This window comes from Chanos chanos, chromosome 5 (assembly GCF_902362185.1).
Source record: "Chanos chanos chromosome 5, fChaCha1.1, whole genome shotgun sequence".
Lineage (NCBI taxonomy): Eukaryota > Metazoa > Chordata > Actinopteri > Gonorynchiformes > Chanidae > Chanos > Chanos chanos.
The window spans coordinates 16725718-16742440 of record NC_044499.1 but is presented as its reverse complement, the minus strand read 5'-3'; the positions used below and the strand labels follow the sequence as shown (position 1 = coordinate 16742440).

The 16723-nt window shown below is 39.3% G+C and overlaps 1 protein-coding gene across 1 annotated transcript; it reads left to right on the top strand.

Annotated features, from left to right (window-relative positions):
* The first annotated feature begins 10129 nt into the window (after positions 1–10129).
* LOC115811568 (leucine-rich repeat-containing protein 26) lies at positions 10130–15921 on the top strand. Its single transcript, XM_030773830.1, has 3 exons — positions 10130–10328; positions 12634–13824; positions 15370–15921. Exons 1-3 carry the CDS (start codon positions 10316–10318, stop codon positions 15417–15419), a joined length of 1254 nt encoding a protein of 417 aa, XP_030629690.1. The 5' UTR covers positions 10130–10315; the 3' UTR covers positions 15420–15921.
* The last annotated feature ends 802 nt before the right edge of the window (positions 15922–16723 follow it).

Genomic DNA, 16723 nt, shown 5'->3' with positions numbered 1-16723 from the left:
TTAGGTATGCTCTAATTTATACAAAATACAGAGTTATTCATAATCTGTTTACAGTTACTACAAATAGCTTTGGAATGTTCAGTGGTGTTATTAATTCAATTATGGAGCATGACTGTTGATATGGTTACAGTTTTCACAGGACAGACATGTAAAAATAAATGATTTATAATTGTAAATATAAATGAAACAATGATTGAACACTGAATGTCAGTGATTCACAAAATTGTATTTTTGATAATCAGCAACAGCACAAATAACTTTTTGTTTTTTGTATGGGTATGTACAATATGTTGGCTATTGCTGGTGAGTCACAGCTGCTTGCTCTACTTGAATGGATCACCAGTTTTACAAGCTCGTTGTCAAAAGTCATAAATTTTAACGAATACTTTGAAAAACCCTGTTCTTCTGGTCCTAAAAATGAATATTATTTACATGTTTAGCAATTGCAGATAACACCTCTCCTGTTTGTGGAATATCACTGAATCATTTTTCCCGTAATTCCAAATCAGTTCCAGTTGAATGTACTCCAGACTGATGTCAGTTTCAAGTCCAATTCAAATTCCAAGAACTGAATTGGGCATAAAACCATCAATTCTCAATTGACCTCACAACTGACCCCAACCCTGCTGTTCGTAATCACCCCTTTTTGGTGTAATCGTTCATTTGAAATGCTTGTCCATTTTTCTGTCTCTGGTCCTTTGTATGTTTCTCATCCTTCGTAATTTGTTTCTGTAATATGCAATATCCCTGACAGAAGCCATATGCATGTCAGCTCTCAGGATGCACCAAGCGTTACACTGACCCCAGTTCCCTACGCAAGCATGTCAAGGCCCATTTAGCCAAAACTCTGCAGGTGTGTGACAAGGTAAGGCATTCAGCTGTCAAACAGCGTTTCACTGTAAGAATCAGTTCAGCTGTGACAAATCTTCTTATCCCCTCTTGCTTGGCACCTTTAACATTCACTATATAATTCATAAAAAAAGAAATGTGAAATTAATTAGATAAGCCTAATGATCAAGTGAAGTCACTCTAAACAGTGTAACCAATGCATTGTTCATCCAAATCCCTTGTGATCACAGTGAGAAAAAGGCCTCTTTTTGATTTTGCCTTTCTTTGTTCCAGTAAGAAAAATGGATGATGGGGGTCTTTGTGTATTCTTGTGGCTTTGGGTTCTGTAAGCAGTAACACATGTGTTCCCGTAACACAGTTAATAAGCGGAAGATTCGAATTCCCCATGAGGCCAGATACAAACAGCAGACATACAAACAGCAAACATGCTCCCTGGCACAAATTAGTATGCGGATTAATTGCTACATGTTGTGTGCTGGCTCCACTGTACACGTTTTTGACATCCTTTGGCCCTAGCAATTACACAAAAAGCTGCCTTTCACAACATAGATTTTTTTTTTCTTGGTCCAGAATTTGAAAGAATTTTCAATGGAGAGTACCCATTTTCCATGAAGTTTAGTGCACAAGTAGGTGTACCATGTGTCTAGAAAGAAGATTTGAAATGGCAGGTTTGAGGTTTGAATTCATAGACTTGCATGTAAAACTGTGGTGTAAATGGTTTTCCCTTTGATTGACAGGAGCAGCCATGCTTGAATGTAGAAACGGGTGTTTTGGATCAGCGTCAGGGCCTTGGACATCTCCACAGTTCTGCCGCTCTCTCCCTTTGCACCGCTGAACAGACAGGCAGCCACTCTGGTACCGGTACCGATCTCCATCGAAATAGCTTTACAAGTGAGAGCAGCAAAAGCAACCTTCAATCTCTTCTCATTGGAATAGTGGTTTTATGTGTGATCGCTGTGAAATGTGTTTTCACTTTGAGCCTTTCAATTCAGATTTCGTTGTGCATTCAGGTAGATTTGAAAAACTTAACGCAACTCTCAACCACGCACTGACATTCATCAAAACAATATCATTTCACCACGATCAATGAGTGTTACAGTAAATGTTGAACACGTGTCTGTCAGTTTGAGCAAATGTTTATCAAATGTTATGCTATGTAGCATGACTGATGGCTTAGGGAGTGAGCTCTGTGCCTCCTTCCCCCCTTCATCACTCTCTTTCACACGTATACACACGCACACACACATACACACACACACACACACACACTCACTCACTCTCTCTCTCTCTCTCTCTCTCTCTCTCTCTCTCTTGCTCTCTCTCAAACTGTACCTTTACACACTCTCTCTCTCTGACATCAGTTGTTCCAAACAGTTCATCAGTCCAATGTTTATTCAATTACTAGGCACCTACCTTGGGCATAGAGCCTCTCTGCATGTCTCTTACACTCCAGAATGTTTTCTATACCTCTTTTTTTCCCCTTGAATGTCTGTAACTGAGTCAAGAAGCTGTCTGGTAGACTGAGGGCCCATTGGCTGACATCTTAAGTTCTGGAAAGCTATCCATGCTAAGTGGCTTAGACTGTTTGTTGTTTGACAGAGAGGAAAAGCCACAGAATTATTTAAGAAGAACATTTCTTTTTGAATATTTCTTTTTGGGCAATGATGAAGAGAGAGGATTAGGATAAGATTTTTTTCTGGAGGAAAAAAAAAACATTTCTGTTTTATCTTCAAAAAGTGTCTGTAAAGCACTTTGGCGTGTTAGCCATTTGTGAGGTCTGACAGATCACAATAAACCAATAGAAAAGCTGTTTTGCCACATGTTGTGTAGAGTTTCAGAAATTTGTTTGATTGTCTTTCAGACCCATTTTTAGAGAATGGCAATCCCAGCAACGCAGGTCCAGAATCAGTAACTGTCAACTCCACTTTGGACTCCATCTCCCAGCACAGTGACATGCAGTTAAGTGCTGGCTGCACCCCTAACCATCTGTCCACACCGTCTAACACCAAGAGCGCTCAGGACGGGTGAGTAACAGCCAGTCACCTTATATCATCTCCAATTCAACACCCCCTTACATTTTAATGGCTTTACCGTGTTCAGTCTCTGTTTCTAATTTACAAGAAGAAATGGACACAAGTACAGTTCATGTATATTTATGAATGTAATCTGCTACCTCTTGTTTGTTTTCATGTCATTCACTTGTCAGCATAAATGAAGTTACTTAATACACCAGGGAGGACATAGCAACAAAATGTTTTTGGGGAAACAGGGTGTTGCACATTTAACAAAGAAATGACAGTTAAAAAAAAAAATAAAATAAAAAATAAAGTCAATTTTCTTTTGTGCATTCATATGGTAATGATTTGTATGGTGGCTGATGGTCTATTTGTCACTGGAAGGGACCATCTGCAAACCATATCTTTGCCATGACCATAACAGTCAGTGATATCAAAGAGCAAATCTTATGATCTGCATGTTGCAACAGCGTGCATCTCATACGGAGGGCTTCAAAATGCCCTGGGAATAGAGATGTTGTGAAACTTTTGGCGACATATACTTCTACAGACCAAGAAATATTATCATACATGGCCATTTTCTTTTAAGGAATTACAATTCCTGCTGCTGAACTATAACCTCTGCCCACGCAACAAACTTTGCGCTGGTCACGCAAAAATATTGTGAAATGCAAAAACCTACTGATGAAATAAATGAGTTACTAAGAAGTTTTATGTGAGGAAAAAAAAAAAACCCATGATGCAAGATTTGGAATTTGAATGACCTTGGTTTTGGTTTCATCAGAGTTATGGTCACTTTAAACTGGTCTTGTGTATAGGATTATGAAGACCTGTCATGAGCGTTATTTCAGTCTTTTGTTTAAATCATCATTTTTATTCTTCTGTCATTCATCTCAGACATGTTGACTAAAGTTTATTTCCAAACCTTCATTTTTCTCAAAGCCTTCTGTCAGATATCTGATGACATTTTGTTACACAGTATATATACATCGCTCTGTCCTCTGGTGTCCATTAGTGAGACTAGATGTATAACACAGTATTTTACAAACGATGTGGTATTCTGTTTTGTTGACTAGTCTAAAATGTAAAACCTGCGGTCTTTAGTACAGACTGTCCACTTCCATCTGTCTAAAGATTGAACATGTGATAGAAATGAGGAGAGCCTGTGGTTTATGATGCTATGCCAAAGTCAATATGAGTAGAGCACTTGTTTTTCCCAGATGGTTTCAGAAACATTCAACATTTTCAACTGAATCGTCTTTACCGCACTCTGTGCCGCCAGCATCTGACCTCATTGCAAGATGTGTTTACACGGGATAAAAAGAACCATTTATAGTTGTTTTAATTCTTAAATATTGATGTTATTTTTAAGACTAACTGCCGTATGTGAGTTGTAATTAATATGTGATATACGGGTACTGTATAAGTAATCCTTGATAGTTGTTTGCTTGAACAGATTTGGTCATAAAGGAATTTGTAATTTAGATTTGGTTGGGGTTAATAGAAGTTGCATGTGGGTTGTCCTGTGTCTATGGCAAAAATGAAAAGGGGCATTAACCAATAACGAAAAAAATGCCTGCATAAAGCGCATGAAAGGGACATCGTTTTACGCTGTTACTTGGGAACAATATTACCAGTCAGAAAACTGATTCAATTACTGGTGAAATGTTATTTCAGAGTGTGGTTACTGGTGTTTCATTGGGTTGCCATTTGAATCCATGCTGAGCTTTAAAGTAGAGATGCCACTCAACAGCTGGCAATCAGGATAACAGCAGTGTCTGTGAGATGAATTTTGAATCAGCACAGCTTATAGGATAAGTTTAGAGACAGTCCTCCGTATTCCTGACTGAGATCCCCCTGCCCATACACACCACTGTAAGCAAAAGGGAGATTTTAAACCAGTGGTATGTATAATGGACCCCAGTCAACACATGTAAATGGTTGTTCCTCCCTTCAAAGTGGAGTTTGAAGAGTGTTAAAATTCCTAACAAACTCTGTCAGAGGATATCCATTTAGTGAATCAGCCTCTCAACCTGACATGTCAGCATATTTTCCACAGCCCTAACTGAGTGAAACTGCCATTCATGCGCAGCCTAAAAAGTAACACACAGAGGAGGGCCGTTGTGATGAGTCAGTTAAAGAGTTTCAGACTGCATATGAAAGATTCCTCTCATTCCTGCCCGTGGCTCTCACAGTGCCAACTGGCAGTGATTAGTGTCTATAAGAGAAGTTAGCTGTGAAAATATGAAGAGCGTAACTGTTTCCTAAGCTTGTGCTGACAGCAGCTCCGCTAGGACGCTGCTCTCTGCTGAACGCACGGGGCCAAGGCTCTTGGCCTCCAGGGCTCCTGCTCCAGGAGAGCTTAGCACCTCACATTGCTCTGAGTGTGTGGAACATTGCTATACTCACACTTTCAGCCCGGATTGTGTCACACAGAGAGAATCTGCTCTCTGAAATACGTTATGTGTTTATTGCTTGGTCTGAATTGGATGAGATTTCTATTGTTACCTAACATTTTGGATGGTAATGCTTACCCTAAACCAACTGAAAATTCCCTTAGATGATCCAACCCCAAGTCCTGACACCTTATACCCAACTGTTTGAATCTAAGAGGAGAATGAGAGGAAAACACGTGCTCCTTGTACGCTGTGATCTTTACTCAGAGAGGACGATTAGGGGAAACAAAGAATAAAACAAAGCTCTGAGGATAGGTTATCTCTGATTTGAAAATCAAATTTCCCCTGATAAGAACTCTCTAAGAGTTTGATTTGAATATTGTGGCTCCAGTTCAGCACGTGTTAATTATACTCAACTCTTCAGGACACATGCGTAAGCTCTTCCATGCGAGGCCAAAGTCATAGGCCCCCACGTCTCTTGGAGAGAGACTACATCTTCCCAGTGAACACTCAGCTGCATATGAAAGACACTGAATGCTTTGTGTTTGAAAAGAAAACATTCAAATATAAATATAAAGTAATCATATTCAAAATATGAATAATTTATTTGTCTCTTTGAGTTGATGTCAATCAGTACGTTCTTGTGTTGACTGCTTTGAAGGGAAACAGTTTTGACAATAAAAGCAGAAGGATAAATACTCATCCTGTACAATTATAATCTGTGTTTATATTTGTAAGTTACTTATTTCTACACCTCATAACTGCTTTATTTTTGTACATTTAGAAGTTATTTTGAAGTTGGCAGAGTCTGTTGTCTAATTTGCATTCAATTTGCATCTACTTTGCATCTAATTTGCATCCTGATTTCAGAGTTAATACTACATTGTAAAATTTCTTAGCATATAAAGTACAGTATATGAGAGAGAAACAGTTCCCTGGTGCAACATTAATAATAATGAACATTCATTTTCTCCTCCCAGATTCAGCTTTCCAGTCCTCTGTGGAATCAGTCTTGTTAGTAGTTCATCGGAGCTTCAGTCTGCTCCTCACAAGCAGGAGTCCCTTACATCACAAAATCAACGATTCAGCTCTCCTTATCAGGAGCTGCCCATAATGTACCAAGGTAACTAATCTATGCTATCCTAGCTGCCTCTCTCACGGCAAAGAAACGCATTGTGAAAATGAGAAAATCACAGCTCTGGCTGTTTAGTTATGACAAACACATCCAAAGTTGACGGCTTCTGATAAAACTTTTAAATTTTAAATTGATGAATGTTATTGACTCCATGAGGAGCTTGCATTAACCTTGTACAGGGTTATTGGTAAATGTTATAGGTTACACTGGTCAGCAAAAAAGATACACGCTTGAGCAAATAATCTTTTCTAAACCCATTGAGGAAATCCTGGGGACTAACTTTTTTTCTGTTTCCTGTTTAAATGAATGTTTCTCATTGTGTATGTGGTGAGTTTGTACTGCAGAGTGGCAATGATTTAAATTTGGCTTTGGTGAAACTGGCAGTTTACTAAATGATAACTTGTACCATCAGGCACATCTGCCTGTTTGCAAGGGCTGTCTTTGATTGAGATGTTTACACGTCAGTGAACATAAGCAAAACATGTATTTAATGATGCCCTACTTATTTTCAAACTTAATACGTGAGAATATCGAAGATCGGAACTAATTTTAAAAAAAGCGCATTATAACAATGGGGGATATGTAAATCACATGGTGAAGTTTATTGTAAATATTCTGAGGCCATTACATTGCATCCCTTTAAAAAAATCCTTTTTTTCCCCTTTTTGAGGTATTCTCTCTGGGTATAACAGCCAAGTTGAGCAGTCCAGCAATGATAGAGGTTAGGATCTCCAATCAAATTTCAAATCAATATTCTCTTTTATAATTTCCTTTTGAGTGAGTGCACATAAAGTCTTTCATGAAGTCTCTGGTCTGATTCTTTAACAGACTTCAGTCTTACTCAGAGTGTCCAAGCAGGGAGTGGACATGTCTTCACTTCCTGCCCCGATGACAACTTCACAGCCCCAGTGGGAATCTATGACTGTCACATGAGTCAGGTCTGCACCCTGTATACAGAGACCTGAAAAAAGCACCTGGTTAACCCTGAGCCACACACAACAATTCTTCATCCTTATTCTTCACTTCACTGGACTGGACTGGGCTGGGCTGGACTCCCTCTCTCTCTCTGTCTCTCTCTTTCTCCTTCTCACTCTCTCTCTCACTTGTTCTTTGAGTGTGTGTTTATAAGTTTAGAATACACTGTAGAGTACACAAAGTACAGATATGAGACTAGCAGAGCAACAGAATATATGGTTTAATATATGTGGTAAACTGTTTGAAACATGTGTAGTATGGCTGTGTACCCTCAGATAAAACAGAGAAACCACAAAGATTCACAACTCCATAATAAAGACACAAAATTCAGCAATGCACACAAAATCACTCTGAGATCAGTAAGAGCTTTTCTCAAAAACTATAACATGTGAGATTAAAAAAAACACTGTTTTATTTACCTATTAAGTATTAACATATAATGCAATATATCAGTCGTCCTTCTGTAACAGATGTTAAATAAAATGATCTTGAGGTTCTAGCAATATTATTTTTCACTTATGCAATATACACTTAAGTCTTTTTTATATATATATATATATAATTTTAGTATGAGAACAATCATGAAATGGAGAAAATATGGCAAAGGCCCACAAAGGTTAACTACACACACACACACACACACACACACACACACACATACAAACACTACAGATAATGATCTGTTCAATAAAATAGTGTAACAGACAAAATATGTGATGCTTATCTGTTCAAGCACAGGTCTGCATCAGCACTCATATGTTGTCATTCTTCTTTAAATGTCTGTAAACCTATTCTCAAGCACAATGAATTCTGCACATGTTTTACAAACTGATCATTTCATTCTCCCCCCCAAGCCTGAAAAATGTAAAATATCCATTCATTCAATGGCTGGACCACGATTATCAGGCTCAACCTGGAAACGAAAGTTTATTGGCGAGTATTGGCGTCTCCTAGTGGTCACATAAGGAATTGCGGGGGGGGGGTCTCAGTTGGAACCCGTGCCGTGGTTCCATTTAAATTCGTTCAGTTTTTTCGCTTGTGAATGAAATGTAATCCCATGCATGCAGAGTTTCTGATTAATGTTGTTGAAACAATGTATCTGAATGAATGTTACTCTCATCCATCACAGTTTATTGGTGTGTTTGAGAAAAGGTATATAACATTTTGTAACAAGTACCAAACGCGCTAAAATGTGGGAGCATGAAGCAGTTCCTGACCTTTAATAGATCTTAAAAGAGTGCATGGGACTCTCAACTCTGGGAGGAAAATACACTTGTTTTGTAAAAGTCTGTTGAATAGATAATATCATTCAACATGTTTACCTAAGGTGCCTAAGTTTTATGAAAATAAAATTCTTACTTATACGGAAAGTAAACCTATTTGGGATGAAAAAGTCATGAAACTGATTTATTATAGAAATCTAGAGGTATATATTTTTGTTATATGTATATGTCACTGATTCTTTTGCATAACTTAAATTCATCTGGTAACCATTTTCAAATAAAAACACACCTTTTCCTGATTGAGTTTGTAAAGAGTTTTTTTTTTTTTTAAATTCATTCAGACTTATAGCTAATCTCTTTGTGTTATATGTGTCCTTGTCAATGTGACCTCTTTGAAGTTTTATAGATTTTCTTAGGCATATGGATTATAATATGCAGAGTAAAGCTTACTTTATACCCTTTCTTCTCTCATTTCTGATCTATTATATACTATTATTATTATTATTATTATTATTATTATTATTATTATTCAGGAAAATGGGTGTATGAATTAAACAGTATAGTTCCGGGGTATATTTTAATACTTCAAAATGGGGAAATGTTGTGTATTCATGATCATTCCATGTAATAAAATAAATGATCATTTTAATTAAAAGTTGAAAAAAATTCTCAGAGGTAATTTTTCACAAAATTTATTTTATGCACAATGGAAATGTTTAGGAGATTTTACATCCCTATTCTCAGTTCTGCAGTGAAGCTATTTCCTATTTTCAAGATATGTCTGATGCTTGAGTCTGCAAAGGTACTGTCCAACAATTAAAACGCAATTGTTTCGTGACATTCATGTCTGGGAGCAGAGATAGTCATTAGAGAAAAAGTAATCATGTGATCAGTTCAGAGCATATCTTGATTGATTTTGAGAATGCTATCTTTTTGTCTGTCTGTAAAACTATTCAAACTATGAAAATGCTTGCAGACAAGAATTTGCTTAGTAAACACAGGAGTTATGCAGGATTTGAGCCAAATATTTGTCCAACCTACTTCCCAGTACGCCTCCAGATTATACATTTGACACGACGTTTGAAATAACATTTGACAGGATTGCCTGAAAAGACATACAACAAAAATAAAAAAATCACACAAAGGTATTAAAATCTTCCTCCGCCTCGTCTTGTTCTTTACTCGTCGGTTTCACGTCATGAACGCGCCCCAACATTTGATCGCGATCTAACTATGGTTGTTAAGATAAAATACCAGAGTCCACTGCTCTAGTTGCTTAACTACTGTATATTCCAGTCTGTACACTTAGACTTTGAGCATCTGCAATCATCAAGCAACCACAAGAGGGCGCCCTCTGCCCACATAAATTCTACGCACTTTGGCGTTCTCTAGACGAGTTCTGTGCAGGTAAACTCCTCTCTCTCTCTCTCTCTCTCTCTCTCTCTCTCTCTCTCTCTCTCTCTCTCTCTGTCTCTCTCTCTTAAACACACACACACACACACACAGGCAAACACAGGAAGCAGAATTTCCACATTCCACTTTGCGCTGTATAGTGTAGGACACACCCAGTGAGGAGAGCACGTTAGGGAGATTGACGTGATGAGGCGTGAGGCTGCTGCTCTAAGCATTTTACGTCTCAGTTTAGAGTTTAGCTCTCCTGCAACTCGGATGACAACTCCATCATAGGTTAACTGTCAGTGAGGACATCGTCGGGCCACTGTTATGGCAGCTGAAGGTATGACACGCGCACTTGTAATATATTAAACTGTTCTGGTTTATAGAAAGGTCAAAATTTCAAGCTGTGATCAATCCAAAATAGGCAATGGGAATTAAAAACCAAAAACATACGTGTTTGTCGGTAACTCTTGACAACCCAGTAAACTTTCTGGAAATAACAAAAGTTTAGTGATTCACAAGTTTTACAGATTCTTTTTCCTAACCAATCATGCCAAATGTACAATTCTGAGGACATGAAACGGCTTTGGTACAAATGTCTAACCTATATCAATAGTGATTTCGGGGCAGTGCTTTTCGACCTTAACTTTGACTCTTCAGTGCTATTCAGTTTGAAAGTAACTCCGGTGCAAACACATCTTTAACTGAAAACACACAATATAAACAAAGTCAGAGACAAGTGGTGACACTTGTTCCCTACTTGGAGAGGGCGGAGGGAAAGGGAGGACTTCGCTTTCCCCAGAAAGTCTTCTACGCCGTACCCAGTGTTCATTGTTTAGCCTACTTTTGGCAAACCGAGTTGTACTATAGAGAGCGGACTTTTCTCGCTGTGGTGTGTTATCGCGCAACTGGCCCACACCTTTATTACTCTGTTGAATCACATTTTCAGTTTCACCTTTAAACCTTATCGATCCACAGTGATTGCCAAACGAAAAGATAGCCAACACAGTTTCACAAGAAACGTTCACGGATGTTTACTACGATTCCAAAGAAGCTACAATAAGCAAACATTATAGGGGTGCGAATACCCATCAGAATAACAGCAACAAAAAAAAAAAAAGAAAGAAAGAAAAACAGAAAGAAATTGGAGGTTGTCAGTTCTTCTAAATACGACCAATAGTCTAAAATTTGTAAAGTCTTCCTTTATAACAGCTAAGGATTTTTTACCCGTCTTTGCTTTGATGACCACTTTTTTTTTTATAAAGTATTGCGCAGCTGTGTGTTATCTGACCTGAAATCGTCATAGTCTTACGTCATTTATCACATTTTGAGTAGGAGATCCACAGGTAAACATTATTGGATACCAGTGAGTGTGTAATTTGTCCAACAGAATCCAAAATCAATTTTATTTGAGAGGAAAGAAATGTCTAGGGAGAGACTGAATATTTTGAATTTGGGTCATGGTCAGTTTAGCTGCTTTTTTGTCAGACCTGAGCGTGTGCTGTGGGGACCTAGGCTTGTTTCTCCTTAAATAATGTTAATCATTTCATCTACTCTCTTACAAAATGTCCCTGTGCATTCATTTTTTTCAATATTAAAATGAACAAATGACACACAGCGAGTTGACTGCCTATGATATATCACTATCTGTGTTAAATTGAAAATTTTTTCAGCTTTAAGGAATTGCAGATTAGGTACGAAGGTGGTTAAACATGTCATTGCTGCAAAGTGACTTTGATAAAAACATAGCTTTCAGCTGGTGCGAAGATCTGCTCACCAAACTGTTATCAAAACAGATAATTGTGTGCACTCCTTCATTGACACCGTTCTTATACAGATATGTTCTACAGTCACACTGAATGTGAAAAGTTTTAGAGTCAGAGCTGACCATGACCAGGGTGGGCCTGAATCCCTTACCCCTCCCGCTGTCGATCCTCTGTGCTGGCTGGGAGTTAGCACATTCCACTCCCCATTGTTTACATCAGGAAAGCCTGATGTCAGAGCTACAGTGTTAGAGGAAAGGAAACTACACAGCACTGTGTTAAGCTCTAGACAGAGGTTTCTCATTTGTAAAATACATGAAATAGATTGGTGTGTGTGCTGAGTTGTGAAAAAGTCTTACTTGTTAGTCACCAGATTGGTCTAGTGCTAACCTGATTTTGGATTTCGCTGCTTAGTATTCTGTTTTGTTTGTGTCTGACATTCACCACTGAAGTCTATCAGACAAGACTCTGTTCTTTTGCATCAGATTACTGAGTAACTGTGTATTGTGAGTGTATTTTCTTAACAGACGGCAGAGAGTTTGCTAGATACTCTCTCCCTCATGCATAGTGTGGACTCCTGATCCCATATCACCTCATCGCCATGCCAACCCTTAGGCAAGCCACAACAGCCCAGAAACCTTGGCAGCGTTGCTAGGTACTAGGGACAGCCCCTAGCTTTCTTCTAGATTTGACACAGAGCTCTGTAGATCACCTGGAACATGAGGGGAGGAAAGATTCAAAATAAGTTATTAAATTGTGTCTAACAACTGAAATAACACTATGCAATGTAATAGACAATGTTCCATAGGGATCATGTCATTTAGTAATGTCAGTTAATTTGCCTGAAGACGATGCTTAATGTTTTTAAACTGTCTGTTGTAGGGGTCATCGTTTTATGGAGTTTTCTCATGCTCTATCCAGTGCCTGTGTCTGGAGGTAAAGCTGAGGGTTGTGAGTGTTCAGAGGCGACCGTTTTTACTGACTTTCCTTTGGATGTCCCCACTGATGTTTGTTGTCTCAACTACTCTGGATCTACCTTTGGCCATGTGTCATGGGCAGCATTCTCCTCCAGCACTAAGTTACAAATCTTGGACTTGTCCTACTGTAACATTTCCTCCATTGACTATAAAGCAACAGAGGGCAAAGCCTTTTTCCTCAGGGAACTGTACCTGGGTTATAACAGGTTAACATCTCTGCCAGCAGACTTCCTAACTAATGCAGGTGATCTACAAATGTTGGACCTAAGGATGAACCTCCTGGAGAGACTACCGGAGGGCTTTTTGCAGAACTCAGACAGGCTACTGGTCCTGAACTTGAGAGGGAACCAGCTGAGCTCTTTCCCAAGCTCAATGCTCAGACCCTCCCTCCAGAACTTGGAGCTGTCTGAGAATCCCTGGGCCTGCACGTGCTCACTGGTTGAGGAGCTTCAGAAAAGTCGCCACGACAATATCAGCAGCCAAGAGACTCTCGTAGGTAACCTTACCTGTGCAGCCCCGAGTAGCCTTGCAGGCCGGACAGTGTGGTCTGTGCAGGTGAGTGACGTGTGCCGGCTGCCGGGGCTGACCGCCCTTTTCATCTTACTGCCGCTGCTCCTCCTCGTCGGCCTGGTCCTCTGCTGGTGCTGTGGTAGGAAAGAGAAGAGGAAGGAGGTTCCTACCTTCGGCATGGCTCACAAGAAGGCACATTCAAACCGCAGTGGACAGGGGCCTCGCGTCACCAAGGCGGTAGAGGCGACTTTGCCTTGTGAAACCAGTAAGGATGCCATGCTGAAGAACCAGCTGATGCTCCGTCCCACCTCCACCCTGCTGGGCAGCACACGAGACATCTACGAGGAGGTGGAAATCAAGCTAGGCTCTGTGGACTCCCTTGCACGACCTCCCTCCTCTGCTGCGTCCACAGAAGAGGGGACAATCAAGCGGGAGTCACAGGGTCTGGGCAGCAAGCAGGACCTGGAGACAGTCAGTGTGACAGAAGTTATGAAGGACTCGGCTGACCGGGAGAAGGCCTACCTCACTCAGTCGACTGAATACTACAGCCTGGTGCCTGGGATTGAAATCGAGGACTCGGACCACGGTGAGTATGAGAGTGTGGACCTCTCCTGACATCAGAACTGAACTGTCTTTAGCTCTATGAAATTCCCTCAGAGACTCGGATCAGAACACCGGTGCTTTTGTATTTGTGTTCAAAATTCTTCACTGGACACGGTGTTCTTTTGGGTTGCAAGGAGTACAACCCACAGTGGTAATTAAGAGGAGTCCATGTGCAGTTGTGTTCCCGCTTTTTGTTGGACGTAACTGATGCGTGAAACGATCAGAATTGGATTTTATGTCACACATGCATTTTTGTTACGTGTTGTTGAAGTGGTCCAACAGGATTTGTGAGGTAGGCCAGCTTCACGCCAAGACAAGCCATTCAGGCCGATGCCATTTGAACACTCTCTTTGACCACATCGATGTGCATATATTTCCATGCCTGTGCTACTACTGTAACAGTCTTACATGTATCATTTTGTTATACATCATGCTTCCTCTTATTTATTCAGTTCACGCACATTTTGAAGTCTTTTGGTCACAAGCATCCCACACATCAGTTACCTTAATCACCAAACCTTCCATTTTAAGATTTAACAGAAGCACAAACAGAAAACTTTCTTTTACCCAAAAATATGTATGAATGTTAAAAAAAAAAACAAAAACAAAAAACAATTATGGTCCCTTATCAAGTTGTGGTCATGCTGATAAACACAATCAGTCATATAATGTGGTAATATGATTTTATTTAACTCTTGGAATGTACCAGTTTTGTCTGTGGAGTGTCGATGGGATAGTGCTTTAGGTTTTGCTGTTAATTCTGCTTGAGGTCATTCTGGAGAACAATGGACAGCTTGATAAGATCTGGCCAGCAGGAGGCATGGCAACCACATCCGTATACAGATAAGAGGATATGCAGAAGTTATGTAAATGAAAGTGAATAACAGATTCACATTAATGTGGAATGCTGATACAACTGTAAGGATAGATTCTCCATCTAATCACACAAAAAAAATATATATATACCGACACAACAGATAGAGCTGGTTTGGAAAGTACTGGTTTGATAATATCTTTCCCATCAGACTGACTCAGCAGATAACAGATACTGAAAGCTTATTTCAAGGGAAAAAGAATGATGGACAGCAAGAGGGAGAGGAGAGAGAGAAGAGCAAGGAGAGTCAAGGAGGGTGTGGACTTCCTGGAATTTAAAAAACAAAACAAAACAACTAACATTCATTGTCAAACACACACTGTGTTATGGCTGTAACAGTTTTCCACTGATGTGTCCCCACCTTGAAATGTACACATTGTGCAATACCTGGGCTTGTGAAGATACCTTTAATTTAACACCCATTACAATTGTTTAAAATATTTTATGCTGTTATTATTTATAGGAAATGTCTCAGAGCTGTACAGAAATAGCTGAGAGGTTGTGTTATTTCTGATGACACATTACACTTATCACTTGTTATTTAAACATAGGAACAAGTTGTAAGATCGTCAAACTATATCAGACAAGACAAGGATAAATGCAATTCTGTTACACGGTTTCGTGCTTTTTTTCTGTTCTGTCTGTCCTCTCCAGATAGGAAACAAGAGAAAACAGACCTGATTGAGGTGGAACTGGCCTTGTAAACAAAGACACAGAACTCATCATCCATTTACTCGTATGCCATCATTCATGTTACACCCTGTTTTAATCCATATGGAGCGGAACCTTTCACATAAATCTCGTTGGCAGAGCCATCTGGTCGTCAGTTAATATTGGCCTGTTCCCTCGTCATGGCTGCTTGCTCTTGCTGGGTTGGATGGCCAGTTTTGATTGACATACTTATGTCTATTTAGTTTGCTTTGTTTGTTTATCTGTGTGCACTTTGGTTCCCTATACTCAGTGTAAACTTCAAATGTTTGAATATCCCATTCAATCCAAAACCGTGGAAGACTGAGTTCCAAACAAAATATTTTTATTCATTAAGTCAAAAATAAACAGGAAACAAACACAGAGTGATGACTAAATTACACTAAATTGCAAAAACTGGCTAACATGTGATTAAACAGTGTCTCTTGGGCACATAATTTTCAGAAAGTATTTACAGTGGATACAAGTATATTGTATAATTATAAAATATGTATAAATTTTGAGGGAAAAAACTGTTGTCCTGTTATTCTTGTGGCAGTTGAAAAATGCTTTTATATAAGCAGGAGACATTTCCTGAGTAGCGTTAGATAAATGTCAAGTAATGAGTATACTGCTCATTTGGTACTGGAAGTTAAGTATAGCTGACAGTGACAGATAATCTAACCAATAACATTTATGTATGCCTTGCTTTTGCTTGTTTTTCTGACTCTACTGTCTATTATAGTCCCTTTGACATTTGTGACTTACACAGATCTCTGAAATGAATACACTTTGAATTTAGTTTTATATTCATTCATTTTGGACGTAATGACTCACAGTGGTTCATCTGCCTCTCTGTCCCCACAGTGACCCAGGCCGTTCTGTAGCATAGCTGCAATCAGTCAACAGCTATGAGGTCTAGCTCTGCTTTCACTCCGTGTTGAAAACTGTAATTATAGCATTGGGTTACTCTACGGCAGGTTAACTGGTGCCTCTGTCATGTTCCCAGCACAGGATTAACAGGTAGCTTGAGGAGCCATGCTTGGAGCAACTGTACATAAAACCGTGGGCTGTACTCGAGTCACTAGAGCTGTACATTAGCAAATAGTGAAAATTCTGGTTTAACTAATTATCATAAAGACACAGAACATTATGCTTGGTTGCCATGTCATTTTCCTTTCAGTTTACGGCTGACCTGTTAAGGATTTAAGGTTAAGTTGCCATGGAAAGTAAGACTACATTAGATGAGATCATGTTAAATGATTAATGCGCATTGTTCTGTTGAAGCAACTCTGGTAAGACCAGAATATATTAGTTGATA